The 14913-nt window shown below is 39.0% G+C and overlaps 1 protein-coding gene and 1 long non-coding RNA gene across 8 annotated transcripts in view; one reads left to right on the top strand and one right to left on the bottom strand.

The window, feature by feature from the left end:
- LOC105433956 (uncharacterized) overlaps positions 1-14786 on the top strand; it is a 126965-nt gene extending 112179 nt beyond the window's left edge. For 3 of the 7 annotated variants that reach the window (XM_089074793.1, XM_089074792.1, XM_089074796.1), the window contains 8 exons: positions 4177-4380; positions 5079-5429; positions 5670-5992; positions 6782-11411; positions 11893-12153; positions 12805-13025; positions 13398-13578; positions 13792-14786. In XM_089074793.1, the coding sequence (XP_088930919.1) occupies positions 4177-4380; positions 5079-5429; positions 5670-5992; positions 6782-11411; positions 11893-12153; positions 12805-13025; positions 13398-13578; positions 13792-14067 (6447 nt within the window). In that variant the 3' untranslated portion in view covers positions 14068-14786. The other 4 variants (XM_089074789.1, XM_089074791.1, XM_089074790.1 and 1 more) reach the window with 4 other exon arrangements.
- On the bottom strand, positions 18-490 carry LOC148936981 (uncharacterized). Its single transcript, XR_016138782.1, has 2 exons — positions 355-490; positions 18-262 (listed from the first exon to the last, which is right to left on the bottom strand). It is a non-coding gene; the product is annotated as an uncharacterized LOC148936981 (long non-coding RNA).
- Positions 14787-14913: the final 127 nt, after the last annotated feature.

Genomic DNA, 14913 nt, shown 5'->3' on the forward strand with positions numbered 1-14913 from the left:
AACAATGGAAAAAAAGATTTTTTTTTTTTTTAATAGAATTATTTAATAGAATTATTTCTTAAAAGAAAGAGAGAGATGCTTCAATTCAACACTGAGAAATTTAAGTAACAAAAAAATTTAGAAATATTGATACATCTGTGTTTTATTTCACTAACAAACAAGTAGTAGAGTACAATAAAATTTATCGCCATTTTATTTCATTTGAAAATCTGTCAACATCGCGTTATCCGCAAAAATCCGCTGTTGTATTTCGGATCGATTACTAAAACATCATGTAATCTCTCATTGATTAAAAATGTCGCATTAAAGTAGCGATATGTCATACTTTGCGTGTCTTATGCCCTGCATACGTACACAAATCCGCTTTGTATATCGGCTATTCTATTCGCTCGGTCGCTTTGCTTGATTACGTCACCGTTCGCGAAAGTAGGAGCAGAAGGAAAACTAACGTTAAACTATTGAAGCGAATCGATGTAAATCGACACTTGGGACTCGGTCACGTTTACCGTGGGTGCCTTATTCGATCGTCCGCCCGAGGTGGTAGCGGTGACTATCATCTACCGTCGTAAGGGTGGATAAGCTCAGACGGACATGCGCGCTGCCTCGCGATGTCACCACGCTGTAGTTTGCAACAACACACAGTTGTGATGGTAACACTCACAAGTGCCGCAGGCGCGTTTCCGTTGGCGTTGCCAATGTGCGCGTCGTTCGATTATTAAATCATTTCTCCGGCTAATCGTATTCCGTGTAACTTTCGCGGAATTAATCATTTTCACGTATTAACCACCCGTGAAAACGTGCGATTTGCGCGAGCCTCGCGGTGGTGCGTACCATGCGTTTCTCACCGGTTGACGTTGACATTGAACGCCGTACCGTTTTGTGCGTTTTGTGTGCGTGCAAATTTATGTGATCGCATGAGCGTCCGATCGCGATTTTAGATGGCGAACCGGGATACGCGTATCTCGATCGCGTGTACGTCGCCCCAGGCGACACACGCTCTCGGTGAAAAGGAGCATTCCTTAAAGTAGAAAGTCGAGTCACTTTTTGAAAAAGGCAATGGTCGTCGTTGCTCGTGCTCGTATCGATTTAACGAAGATTGGCCGCGATAGATTTGCTAACAGGACTACTGACAAGTTTCGATCGAAACCTCAAAAGTTATTCTATCACGCGCGATGTTCCATAGAAGGAAAACTGTGTCTACTATGAAACGTAAATTTTATAAAAATATGTAGTGCAAAATTATTTTTAGATTCGTTTTTTTATCATAAAATTTTCATAGAATTTAGATAAACTCGGAGATAAAATAATTAATTTAAATAAACTTAGAGGTTATCAAGTTTCTATAATAAATTACAAATTGTCGTAACGTGCAAAAAATTAAATGTAAATAAAATAGAATAGAAATTGTGCAACTATCGCACAACTATATTATTTGCAAAATAATTGAAAAAATTCATTAAAAGTAAGATGTATTAATATGCGAAAATTATTTATAAAATAACAAAAATAATTTATAAAAATATTTTAATATTTACTATTTATATTGAGAATTTTAAAAATAATTTAGTAAGCGTACTTGATGACATTTCAGTTAACTTAATATTGCTTTAAGAACTAATTTGTTTCAAATTCTTTTCGCAAAGTTAAAAGAGAAGAGATCGTGAACTTGACATAGTGCGTTACAGCCTCTACATATCGTCAATACAAGTAGGCTCAAGTGACTATTCTTTAGCTAGGTTTACCTCCATATGTTTTCTTTCTCTAGAAATTCTGTTTTAAAAGACGAACATTAAAAGTGTGCGCGTGCGCAAAACGGAGTTACACTTCTTACATTTCCAAATTTTCTTCTGAAATATTCAGGAGACTTAACTAGCGACGTTTCTTGGAGATATGAATTACGAACTTTACAAAACTAAATTTTTGAAGTCCACGAAAGAAACTAAAACGATCATCTTTGGGTGTTAAAAAAAAAAATTGATAGTGCCGATGATTCGTGATTGGATGAACACGAACTTGAGTTTTTAGTGTAAATGAATTTGTGTGAGGATCTCTCAGGACAAATACAAGACCAACGACATTCAAACGAGGAACTGAGAAACCGATAAAAAATGCATATCCGATCGCAACAGCTTGGCGCCCGTGGAGTTTCCATGGACGTGAAAACATCATGGGCAGCTCAGGAACACGATTCCACGTTCGCTAATTTGGAAACCATGGTATCGAAAAAACTCTCTCGAGCAAAATGTACCACAAAATATATTAAGATCCGGAATATTGAAGCACAAAAATTATTAGACTTAAAAATCAAATCTCTTATATTATCATCGCGGCTTTTATCAATCGATGGGTAGCGATAAAAGTGTACGAACGAAGATATATTCGTTTAACGAAGGCGGAGAGATAAGCGAGCGAGCAGGTGATCGTATCGTCAAAGCGGGTCGACATCAAGCAATTTCGTAAGACTCGATCGACGACAGTACCCTGAAGCCGGAAAAGGAGAAACCGCGAAGCGAGACACGCTGGAGAAACAAGAACGTCGCTTATTCTATATACGGTTATGTGTGTCGTCGACTTCTCGAATCTCGAGTAGCCCACGCGATTCAGATCGACATTCAATCTGTGATCCTTCCTTTAAAAACCGCTACTTCTACCGTATCGAACGAGCGATCTTGAAGCGCAACTCGTATCGTTTATTGATCTATTTTCAGTGTGTAAGCCCGCCACAGGGGTTTTATCTTCTTGTTCATCTTGTTCGTCAATCCCACGATGTTGTTACTCCATGTCTAATTGGCAGTTAGCTATTAGTGGATGGATTATTATCAAATAGCATTTAATTAGAACGCGATAGAAATAGCTATCGTGTTTACAGCGCATATCGATCACTGTAATCTCGCGGACGCGTATTACCATTTACTAATTTGATAGCAACGCATTATGAACATTTGTTAGTTCAAGAAGTAATAATAATTCTATCACAATCAAGGCATGGTTATCTGTACGATTAATAAATTGATTTCCTGCATCTGAAATATATTTTCACTTTATAATACTTTATAATACTTAATCTCTAACAACGAGCACGATGTATCGTTGGATGTAATAATCTAGAATTTAGAGATCGCTTTAATGCAATTTGCGTACGTCTAAAAATTTCTTAACATATCTCCTTTTTGATCTAAGACCGTAAATGTAACCAATTAACGTTGCATTATCATTATCAATAATCATCTCGCTGAATCTCGAGTTTACGGTCGTAACCATACGATCTACAGAGGCAAAGTGTCCAATATGGCCGGTTCATTAGGAATGAATCAATTAGTGGCGTGCCTAATTGCCGATGCAATCATCGAAGGGATATGCAATTAGGACCTGCCGCATGATTATTAAGTCACAGTTTGATCTTTGCTCCGTAGCTCTCAAAGCACAACTGCACAAAATATTGCAATCCTTAGAAAATATATTACATTATAAAATATTAATAAGTTAAATTATAAAACCAAGTAACAAGGTTATTGAATTCTAGAAATTATTTCTTTATCTTAATTTGTCCCTTTATGGTATTTAGCGAAAACAAATGTTTCGATTAAACAATATACATTAAAACTTATTTCTTCTTTTATCTCTTCTTATCTTATTGAAGGAAAATCTTTCTTTCTTTCCGCAATATACGATTACAATTGAATCGAAAAATTATAAAAAAAATTATTTCCAAATTACAGAACGAATAACAACCTATTTATCTGTTACCCATCATGTTTTTTTTTTTCTTTTCTTTTCTTTAAACTGAAACCTTATCTTCCTCAATGTACGATTGCATAATCGTACATTGCGAGTTCACTCGTGGCACGTCGCGGTCGAAAATAATACCTCTAATAATACACCGCGGGTGCGAAAAGGCCCGACGAGCAATGCGGGGTTAAAAGACGAACGATCCCCGCGCGTTAGCATAATAACGAGTTTACTAACCCTCCTCGCATGTAGGTTAGAGGTGAATCGATGAGGCAGCGCCGGTGCCTGCATATGCATCGTCGTTCCTACAGCCACGGCAGTGGCAGAGCCTGCCGCGATACCATGCACCTCTCGCATGCGAGCCGACGTTCCAACCGCGGGCAACGTCGGCCCGCATTTCCGCGCGGCGACACGCCGATGTTCAAAGCGAATTATCCCGCGTCGCAGGCCCGCTTCCAGCAGAAGCAGCTGCAGGAGAAGGAGCAGAAGCTGCTGCAGCTGTACGACCAGCAGCAGCAGAGGGCCTACCAGGTGGTGCAGCGGGGTAGCGCGGGTTCCAGCAGCTCGAATCACGGTTCCACGGTCAGAACTGCAGCGACAACAACCGCAACGGCGACGACTCACACGACCTCGACCTCGCAGGGTGGTAAGGTAAGCGGAGACGCCGTGGTAAACGGAGAAAATAAAAAAAAAAACAAAACCACGACCAAATCTAACATTGCGATGCATTTATCTAGTTAATATTTAATATATATAATATGTAACGATAAAACGTGAAAATAAATGGTACATGTGGTGCCACGAAATGCATTTGTGCTTTATTAATAATTAAATATTAATTAAACAGCAATACATTGTGATGTTAGCTTTGTTATTTATTACAATTATGAATATTCCAGAATTTTAATTTAATTTTTTTCTTTAAATGACAGTTTAATATTTGCTCTAATAGATCTTTAAACTTTTATCCGTGGCTTTTTTGCGACATTTAATACATATTTAATTATATTTTGTGACATTTATTTTCACACATTTTAAATACCAATATGATTTATATTTTTACAATTTGCGTGTATATTTTTAATGCGTTTTATCGTTAAATATTAAATAATAATATGTCACAGTACACTAGTTTTAATCATGTTTCTTGTTTTCTTTATTTTCGCGCGCAACAATCGCCTTCAATCAAAGTTAATCACCTTGTCGTGCACTAATTTATTTCCTAAAATGATTAAGATGAAAGATTTTTCTTATGGCCCGAAAGCACGTCACAATCTTAGATCTTACCTCGCGAACGTTTAATCTCTCGTTTGATATTTCTCTCGAGCGTGTTGTTAATTATCACGCAGGTGAGGCAAATGTTCGACGAGAGGCGGCAGACTACCGTGAAAGGAATCGACAGAAGTTACCCGCTGGAGCCGCTCGAGAACAAGCTGCGAAAGCAAACGAATACGAACGGCGTGGTGACGCAGAGGAACGGTAATGTGACGGTGAATCGACAATCCGTGAAACGTGTGTCGCGCGCGGATGTCAACAGTAACGTTAACGGCGGCAAACCCGTCGTTTCTTACCACGAAGAGATCATTCGCGAGTCGTTCGGGCCGCCCGTACGTCGTCACGATGACGACGACGAGTACGGCGTCGAGAATCGCGTCGCCACGTTCGCCAACGGATATTATCGTCACGAAGCTGACAATGAGGTGGGTTGCGTGCAAAATACCAATGCTTCTTTTAATCTTTTAAACACTTGACATTTTGCATCTTGCAGAGTACAATTTATTTAAAACTGTTGTTAAAATTAAAAGCGTTAGAAAAGTACCGCTTTGTGATGCGTATTTTGTTTAGGGCAACAATTATTTGATTAAATATGTTTTTACGAATATTTATATATATATATATTTTTTTTATTAATTATTTGTATATTAATATTTTAACCGCAGCAAGAGGAAGTATTAGACCAGGATACGATGGAGAGAAATCGTATGATGGCGAAAATCCATTTGATGGGATACGACGAGACCCTGAAGCATCGCGTGAGAAGCGATTTGGAGAGCGAGGAGTTTCCGGAATATCTCATGGTGGATGTGCCCGACAAGCTCTCGAAAAGGAACGTTACGAAGAAATTGTCCCAGGCAGAAGAGCGACTCGAACGATTCAAGAACGCGAACGCGAAGAGGAGTAACATGTCGAAACAGTCGAATTCTACTAGCACCGTGATAAGAAAACGATCGAAACAAATGGTCCCGACAAAATCGAATTCCAGGTAAGATAGTTTCTCAAATTAATGAAATTGAAATTCCAAATAAAACAACAAAAAATTGATAAGACCAGTGTGTCACAAGTGTCTTGAGTCTCATATTCAATATTCTCGGAATTAGAAATTAAATCTATTATTTATTATGTAGCTGTGCAATCTCGATCATCGACAACAATCGCTAACAATTCGCCGCTGCTTGCCAGAATTAATTTATACGCCACATAGTTGCAATTGCTACCCTCGACTATTACAATTATAATAGTCGCGCTAACAATGTGTATCATAAAAAATCCGAAAAAAAAAGAAAGATGAAGAAGAATATAATATCATGTGATCGTATTTGTTCTAATACATTATTTGTCTAACCCCCCCCCCCCCGCCTGATCGCCGTAAATTAGAGCGAGCATTAAAAAGAGGACAGATGGTACATAACTAATTTGGCAGAATCGTAAATATCGAATACACGAGCATTCTCGGAGAGAAGTAATTAATTCGATTAATCTAAGTGTACGCGGAGCGAGTGTCTTCGCTCCGATCCGAAGGAAACCACCCGAGCTTAATTATCATCGTACGCGTCACATTTAACCGCTCTTCACACGAGGCAGATTTAACACACACAGGGATGCGAGAAAACTATAACTAGCGCAACGTCCACTACAAAAAGCAGCTAGCGCTAATTAGCTTGGGCGCTGAGCCGAAAATAAGGTCGGCCGCTGTAAGAAAAAGCACGCCTCTTCACGATCCTGCTTCAAAGTCGTCCTACATTTATGTACCTTCTCGACTATACGTTCTCAGACCGTGGAGCGAGATCGCCAGAACTTCCCCGAGCAGCGCGAGAAGCGGAAGTAGCCGGACTTCAGAGCGCAGTCAAAGGATTCTTGCGTATGCAAAGAGTCCTCTGCCGAGCGGAACGTCTCGCATAGTTGACGATGTAAACGCGAGACGGACGGAAAGTTCGGATACCGAGACGTTCATTCGACCTGCGTCTCCGCGAAGCTTCTCGATGAGAGAAACTGCTGAGGTGGCAAGTAGCCCGAAAATTCGTAGGAATGAGTTCAAATCGTTGACGTCCGATGGAAAAATATTTATGAGACGCAGTGCAAGTCCGCGGTTCTTTTGCAAGGAAAGATCTGGCACGACCATCGATCGAAAGTCCGATTCCTCCGGATCGCCATTATTCTATCGAGAAACGTTAACAAAACGAAACAAAAGTCCACCAGTCTTTCTCAGCGAATCCGAACAGTCCCGTAGAACGAGCGAATCCAAATCACCGATATGGTATGACAAGAGAATCTCGTCAAGAGAGAGCACGAGTCCGTCATACCTTCGTCGTGAATCCAAACGATCCGAGACAGTTTTGAGTACCGATCGAGAAACTATCGGATCCAAATCATCCGAATGGAGCACGGAAACATTAAGTACGAAAATAGGTCGACTATCTTCTGCATCTAAATCGCCATCATATAAAGAAGAAATATTAAAAAGGCGAAGCACCAGTCCGCAATTTTTTTGCAGAGAATCCGAACGAGGGGGCACGACTATGAGCATCGATCGTACGACTAGTGAATCTAGATCATCGTCGCACAATCGAGAAATAGTAACAAAGCGAAGCGCGAGTCCGTTCTTCCTCACTGAGTCCAAACAATTCCGTAGAATGAGCGAATCTAAATCACCGATATGGGATGACAAAAGAATCTCTTCAAGACAAAGCACGAGTTCGCCGTATCTCCGTCGTGAATCCAAACGATCCGAAACAGCTTTGAGTACCGATCGAGAAACTATCGGATCCAAATCATCCGAATGGAGCACGGGAACGTTAATAAGTACGAATGTAGGTCGATCATCTTCCGCATCTAAATCGCCATCATATAAGGAAGAAATATTAAAAAGGCGAAGTACCAGCCCGCAATTCTTTTGTAGAGAGTCCGAACGAGGAGGCACAACTATGAGCATTGATCATGCAACTAGTGAATCTAAATTATCGTCACAAGATTGGGAAATAATAACAAAACGAAGCACAAGTCCGCAATTTTTCCTTAGTGAGTCCAAACAATCCCATAGAACGAGCGAATCTACACCACCAATATGGGATGACAAAAGAGTCTCGTCAAGACAGAGTACGAGTTCGCCGTATCTCCGTAGTGAATCCAAACAATCTGAAGAAATATTAAAAGGGCGAAGCACCAGCCCGCAATTCTTTTGTAGAGAGTCCGAACGAGGAGGCACAACTATGAGCATTGATCGTGCAACTAACATTACAAGTCCATCGTATCTTTACGGTGAATCCAAACAATCTGAAAGAGCATTGAGTACTGATCGAAAAACTATCGGATCCAAATTGTCCGAATGGAACAAGGAAATAACAAAGCGGGATATGAACGATGTTGAACGGAAGAAAATCCAAACAAATCGACAATTTTTTTCGTCCAAATCACCATCGTATAAAGAAGAAATATTAACAAGACAAAGCTCCAGTCCTCAATTTTCTTGCAGAAAATCCGAACGATCTGGCACAAATATGAATATTGATCGTAAACATAGATTGTCATTGCGTGAACAAAAAGTATTGATAGACCGATTGTTGAGCGGGAAAGCCAAGCAACAATCTGCATTCATAACAAACATCGATCGGAAATATAACGGATTTAAATTATCCGGAATTGTACGTGATAGGACTCGCACCACGAGTCCCCAGTTTTTCTGCAAAGAGTCTGAAAAATCTGCTACAACGATGTTGATCGAACCAAAATCAAAAATAACAGATTCCAAAGATATATTAAAGGAGCGTGATTATATATCAAATACTTCCTACAGACAATCTGTAAAATCTCCGCCATCGATCGATAAAAAAATTGGTTCTACACAAAGTAGATATAGTCCTTTAGTCACTAGATACGAGCAGGAAAAAGCTTCGAAGAAAAATGAAATCAACGCTGTTACAAATACTCGCAGATCGTCGAAGATCTCGGAGGCATCAGCTAGTTCAATCGTAAATCTAAGATACGGTTTAGAATTCGATAATATTTTCCAATCAGCAGGGCTTGTCCGTAAATTCATGAAGTCCCAAGACGGAGAACAGCGCGAGACTCGTCAATCGCCTTCAAGGAAACGCAACATCAAGGATGTAAATGCTCGAATCTCCGCAAGAGGTAATCAATCGAGGAATCGACATAAGACTCCATCGCCTTTCCAAACAGCGAAATCACCGTCTCTCGAAAATAGGAAGAGAACTACGCCGGAACTCTTTCGCAAAAGTATCACTCCGACGGAAGTCGACATGGAGATTCAAGAGATAATCATGACCGATCATCGTATTGAACGCGATAAATTGCAAAAAACACCGAGCCCAATATCGAAGCGACAAATTGATGGAACCTACACGAAATCCAACAGTAGAGTAAAGTCCAAAACTTCGATAACCTGTCCTGTTCGCAAGACCCATAGACAGAGAGAGTCCATTTTAGAATCAAGTGTCTTCAAATCAGAGAGAAGTCTTTCCGAAAGGGGCAGAAAAAGTATAGATCACCGAAGCGATCAAGAAATTGAGGGAAGTGCCATCAGTCTAAGTAAACTCAGCTGTAGTCCTGTAAGCCAAAGTTCTCAGCGTATCATAACTCGAGACAGAAAGGAAAATGAGACTAAAGTGTCTCGGACGAGGGAGCAAACGCGGAAACAATTCGCAAGAAATGAGAGTAGATACGTCGCGACTCCACAATCCACGAAACACGAAAAGCGACAGCGCGCAAATTCTCGATCTCCAAATCAGATGGGGGGTCGTCCTGCGGGAAATAGAATTGGCAGCCCAAAAGTAACGTCTCCCGATTTTTCTAGAACAAGAAAATATCGCGATGATACAGTTTCGCCGATTTTGCACCTCACGGAGAGGACCAAAGGAACACGTACAACAAAGGTCGATCAACTGCAAAGTTTGCAATCGGCACGATTGGTGCGGGGTGCTATAAAAGACAGAACCCTGTCTGCAGACGATGAATGCAATCGAGAGAGAGGAGATGAGAATAAAAATGTAGCGATTGACGCTGGGATCGGCGTGAAATATCACACGGTAGTCAAAACCGCTTTAAACAGCGGGATCAAGGATCGTCGTAAAATCGCTCGGCCGAACGCCGTTGATCGGATCGCAAGCGGAAAGATCTCTCCTCGCGAAACGACGCAGAAACCGATGAAGTCGAGCGCTTCAAAGAAAACATTTTCTCCGACGAGAGAATGCGGCAGGCGGCACGACGTAAAGTCTAGGATTTCACCGCGAGTTTCACCTTTGCGAAAAACAACAGAAATTTCTCGTAGCGCCGGCTCCCCGAGGATTTTCTCATCCCGCGGTGTCGTATCAAAAGCGGATCAAACTTCCACGTTTTCCAAATTTTCGACGTACTCCGTCAAAGATCGCAAACGCGACAGCGTTCCAACTGCAAAAAAATTGATGGAATCGTTTGATAAAATAAGCGCGAAACGTAAAATCGAAGAGCCAAGAGAGGCTGTGAGAGAATTTTCGAAAGTGCGACATGAAGATAAATATGAAAGAGATTTCGAAAGAACGGACTCCGTGGAGTCAGCATTAAAACGATTTGACTCCATCGGTGCAGAATTCGAACGTTCTTGCCCGAGCTTACGGACATCTCCGGACATTTCCTTACAAACGATGAACGTCCAAACGAAAGAATCAATCGCCTCAAAAGAAACAACAATCCCTTCTTCTGAAACAACGAATCGTACGATTTCAGGATCGACGCTAAAATCTACAGTCGGCAAAGATCTGAAGGAAGTTGAAAACACCGCGCGAAAAAGTGATTTGAAGATGATCCAAAAAGAGACTCGTTCCTCTGGAAGACCAACGAGAACCGAAACAAACTTCGTCGAGAACAAGCAGAGTTTAACGAAAATTCGATCACCGAAGTGCAAGCGACGATTATTTGAATCTAATTCGGAAAAGGAAGAACGGCAAAAATCGAGTTGCTCAAAAGCGCGAAAGAACGACAGTTTTTCCTCCGTAAGTTTCAGATTTCGAAAAGACGAAACATTGTCAAATGTAAGATCCAAAAGTCTTGATCGCGACATTGCAAGAGAATCAAAGACGCTGGAAGAGACATTTTCCGTGAAACCGTTACGGTCTATCGAGGATATTCGAAAATCGATCGATAACGAACGAAATAAATTAGTCGCTATAGAAGAGTCGAGGTCAGCAATTGCAAATCGGCGTTCGGCCTCACGAGAGGATCCCAATGCAGCGAGAAACATATTTCTCGAGGCCGATTCCGCGAGATTGACTAAAGTTAAATCCTGTGTATCCAGGATAACGAAGAGCCCGAGTCCCGATTCGGCTGCAACAAAGCAGCGCGAAACGAACGTTCGAACGACAAGAGGAAGCACTCCTTCGTCCCCCTCGAAAAGTCCTGACGTTGCCCCCAGGGTAAGTACATAATTAAAAAATTGCAATAAAACTATCGCAGATCAGAGTTGCTTTGTGAAAAACGAAGATAACTTTACAATGCCCCATTCTTTTCCTTTGTTAACTTATTTGAATATCTTCTTCTTATTATAATAAAAAGCTATTTTAGTTTACATTACGTTATTGGCTACTAAGTTTCCGTAATAATGAAATCTTTAAAAAATATATATATTTTATTTTATTAAAAAATATATATATAATATATCAATATATATTATTAAATAGTATATAATAATATTATATTTTATATATATATTATATTATAAATATATATATATATATATATATATATATATATATATATATTAAAATTTTGTTGAATATTATATAGATATTTCATGATTTGTTGTAACCATTTTTTTTCCTTGTCTGATATATTTAAGATATTTATTTTGTAACTGATTTTAAATTAATATTGAATTGAACGAATGAATCTGTTTAGCGCACAGAGTCGAGGAATCAAGAAACGAAGTCTTCGAGAAAATCAATGGGGAAAAGCACGGATTCAATTGGAAATAAAGCAACGACAGCTGTCGACACAACTGACGGTACCGTTCTCCAAAATAGTTCGCTATACGAATCCACGACAAGAAAATCCAACGCTTTCATGATTGACTACGACGATCGACCATCGAGAGAAGACGATGCAATCCCGTCGAAAAAATCGCCGATGAAGAAGTCTTCTGATGTAAGATCGAATGATGTAAGATCGATTATTCCTATTTTTGTTCAAACTCAAAATATATTATTTATTATGTTATTTTCATCGCATGGATCAAGCGAATGAAATCTATTTCTCAATTTTTGCGCCATTTAATCGCTATGAATATAATTAATAGCGTGAAATATAGCTTACTTCATGTATATATTATTTATATATATCAAATTAAACTCCAGACAAATCTATAAAGACACATACTTTAATATTAATATACATATTCATATTAATTTTATATATTTCAAATCAATTAATAATAAAGTGAAAATCAGTTATTTGATGCAAAACGAAATTATTAATCTTCTCATTGTTATGTAATTTATTTCGCGAACAATTGCAATCAGAGTCAATTGGCAGACACGATCTGTCAAAAAATTGAGAGAAGGCTCAAACGTGAATTATAACATTGAGAAAGAGTCGATGAAGGCAATTAATAAACTCACATCACATTATGTAAAGTACAATTATGCCTGCTAATTTAAGTAACCTAAATTTTTATTTCCCCATCAAGAAGCAAATCATTCAACAAAAATCGCGTACGTTTCAAAGTTATATAATATTTTATGTTGTGAAATATATATATTTTATGTAATTTAGTTATAATTGCTTAATTTATACACGTCTACTTGTTTACAGAAGCAACAGGCAGCTTCCAGTGCATCAGGTCGGCCGACGAACTCCGGTGTTAACTTAATTCAAGATTCCAGTACGAAAAGTAAAATGGCAGAAAGAGAAAGAGGAAAGGGAATGGCAAAAGAAGGAGGTGCAGCCAGAGGCAGAGGTATGGAAAAGTCCTCTTCCAGTGGTAGCAAGCTTGCGAACGCGTCGAGTTTCAACGAAGATGCGACTAACGACACGTAAGTTTCTTCAGTAAATCTCTGTGTATTTTATTAGAAAAGAATATCTCACTCAGTGTCAAAAAATGTATAAATTATTATCAGATTTGTGATTTTTCAAATTGTCTGAAAATTATATTTGAAGCTTGTCAAATTTAAATTTTCAAGAACATAATATGTCGGAGAGAAAATGCTATTTTTATAAGTAACAATCACAGAATGCAAATAAGTTACTTTGATAAAATGTAATATAATTTCTATAGTTTCAGAAAAAAAATTTAAACTAACTTGTAATTTTTTTCATTTTCTTTATAAAAATTTATCAGAATATAAGGAACTATAAGGTGATTACAATATAATATGTTCACGTTACTAATTGATAATTAATTGCAGAAAAGGTCTGATAAAATGTAAAACGTGCGGACGTAGCTTCGCGCAAAATCGAATCGACCTTCACGAAAACATCTGCTCGAAAACAACAACTAAGAAGAGGAAGCAATTCGACCCGGTGATGAGCCGAGTCAAAGGAACCGAGCTCGAACCTTTCGTCAAGAAAAGTCTTTCTAAGCGAGAGGTCAGTATCAAGGAATATCCTCATTCCAAAAAATCAATAGCTGAAAATTTATAAACTTTTCGATGAGGAATACTAATATCGTCAGACATAAAAATCTCGTAATAAAAATAATACTCTTTGAACTATCCGTTTCAAGAAGATAGCAATTAGCTGTTTTTCATCGAGGAAAACACCGTTTAAAGCGTTCATACTAAATTTTACTAAATTTTTCAGACAAAGACGAAGAAACCGGAGGCGAAGTCGGATTGGCGGCGCAAACACGAGGAATTCATCAACACGATACGCTACGCGAGAGAGACGCAGGCACGATTGGCGGCGGGTGAAAATTTGAGTGATCTGCCGCCACCCCCAGCCAGCGATACCAGCGATTATATTCAGTGCGAGCACTGCGGCAGAAAGTTCAATCGGTCCGCCGCGGAGCGGCACGTGCCGATTTGCAAGCGTATGCACGACAAGAAGCAGACACAGGCGTCGAGAATGAAACATTAGGGAGGAAATCGCGACGATCGCTCTCCCTCTTCCCTCTCCGCCTCTTCGCGAAGAAAGAAGATAAATCCGTCTCGTACTCCTCGAAAATAAATTAGCGTCACTCCTTTTAAGCGCACTCATCCCCTCTCGTCCCCTTCGTCCCTCTCGCCGATTTACAAGCGTTAACACTCTTCTCTCGCGCCTCCGCGAGACACGACTCACTCCATTTCGTGTAATTTTCGCCTGAGTATTTAGAACTTCATGAAGTCTGAAATATGTAAAAGTTTGATAGATTGAAGCTGAAGAACTTATTTCGAAAGCGTCTTAAATTTTAAGTACGCGGAAATAGGTTTTTCGCGGAGTGAGGACTTGTGAAACGGGCGAAAATTATATTAATAATTAAAGGAAGATTATCTATGTGAACTAACGGCATGTCGTAATTGGTCGTAAATTCGAGATGATCAAATATGACAGCGATAATCATTGATGTTTAAAGTTGAATAGGTACGCCGCTGAATATCGCTTTTTATTCGTGAAGCTGTTATCGCCCAACGGGAGCTTTGAGTAACTATCGATAAAATTTTTTAGCAATTGAATTTTATACTCGTTTCGTAATTAAATAATGCATTTTTATAACTGCAAGGATTATACACGAAAAATAAATATGTAAAAAGAAGATGCGCAGATAATGTACATGAAAAAAATATATTATATATAGCACGAATGTGAAATAAGAAAAATTGTTATTCTTTTCATAACTGTGACGAACTATAACTGTATAATTTTAAACTTTATTATCGATTTTAAACTTTAATTAAATAGATACAAAAATCTTACAAAACACAATATTGTTTATCACAATATTAA

The sequence above is a fragment of the Pogonomyrmex barbatus genome, unplaced genomic scaffold, assembly GCF_055798465.1.
Source record: "Pogonomyrmex barbatus isolate J1 unplaced genomic scaffold, ASM5579846v1 scaffold18, whole genome shotgun sequence".
Taxonomy (NCBI): Eukaryota; Metazoa; Arthropoda; class Insecta; order Hymenoptera; family Formicidae; genus Pogonomyrmex; species Pogonomyrmex barbatus.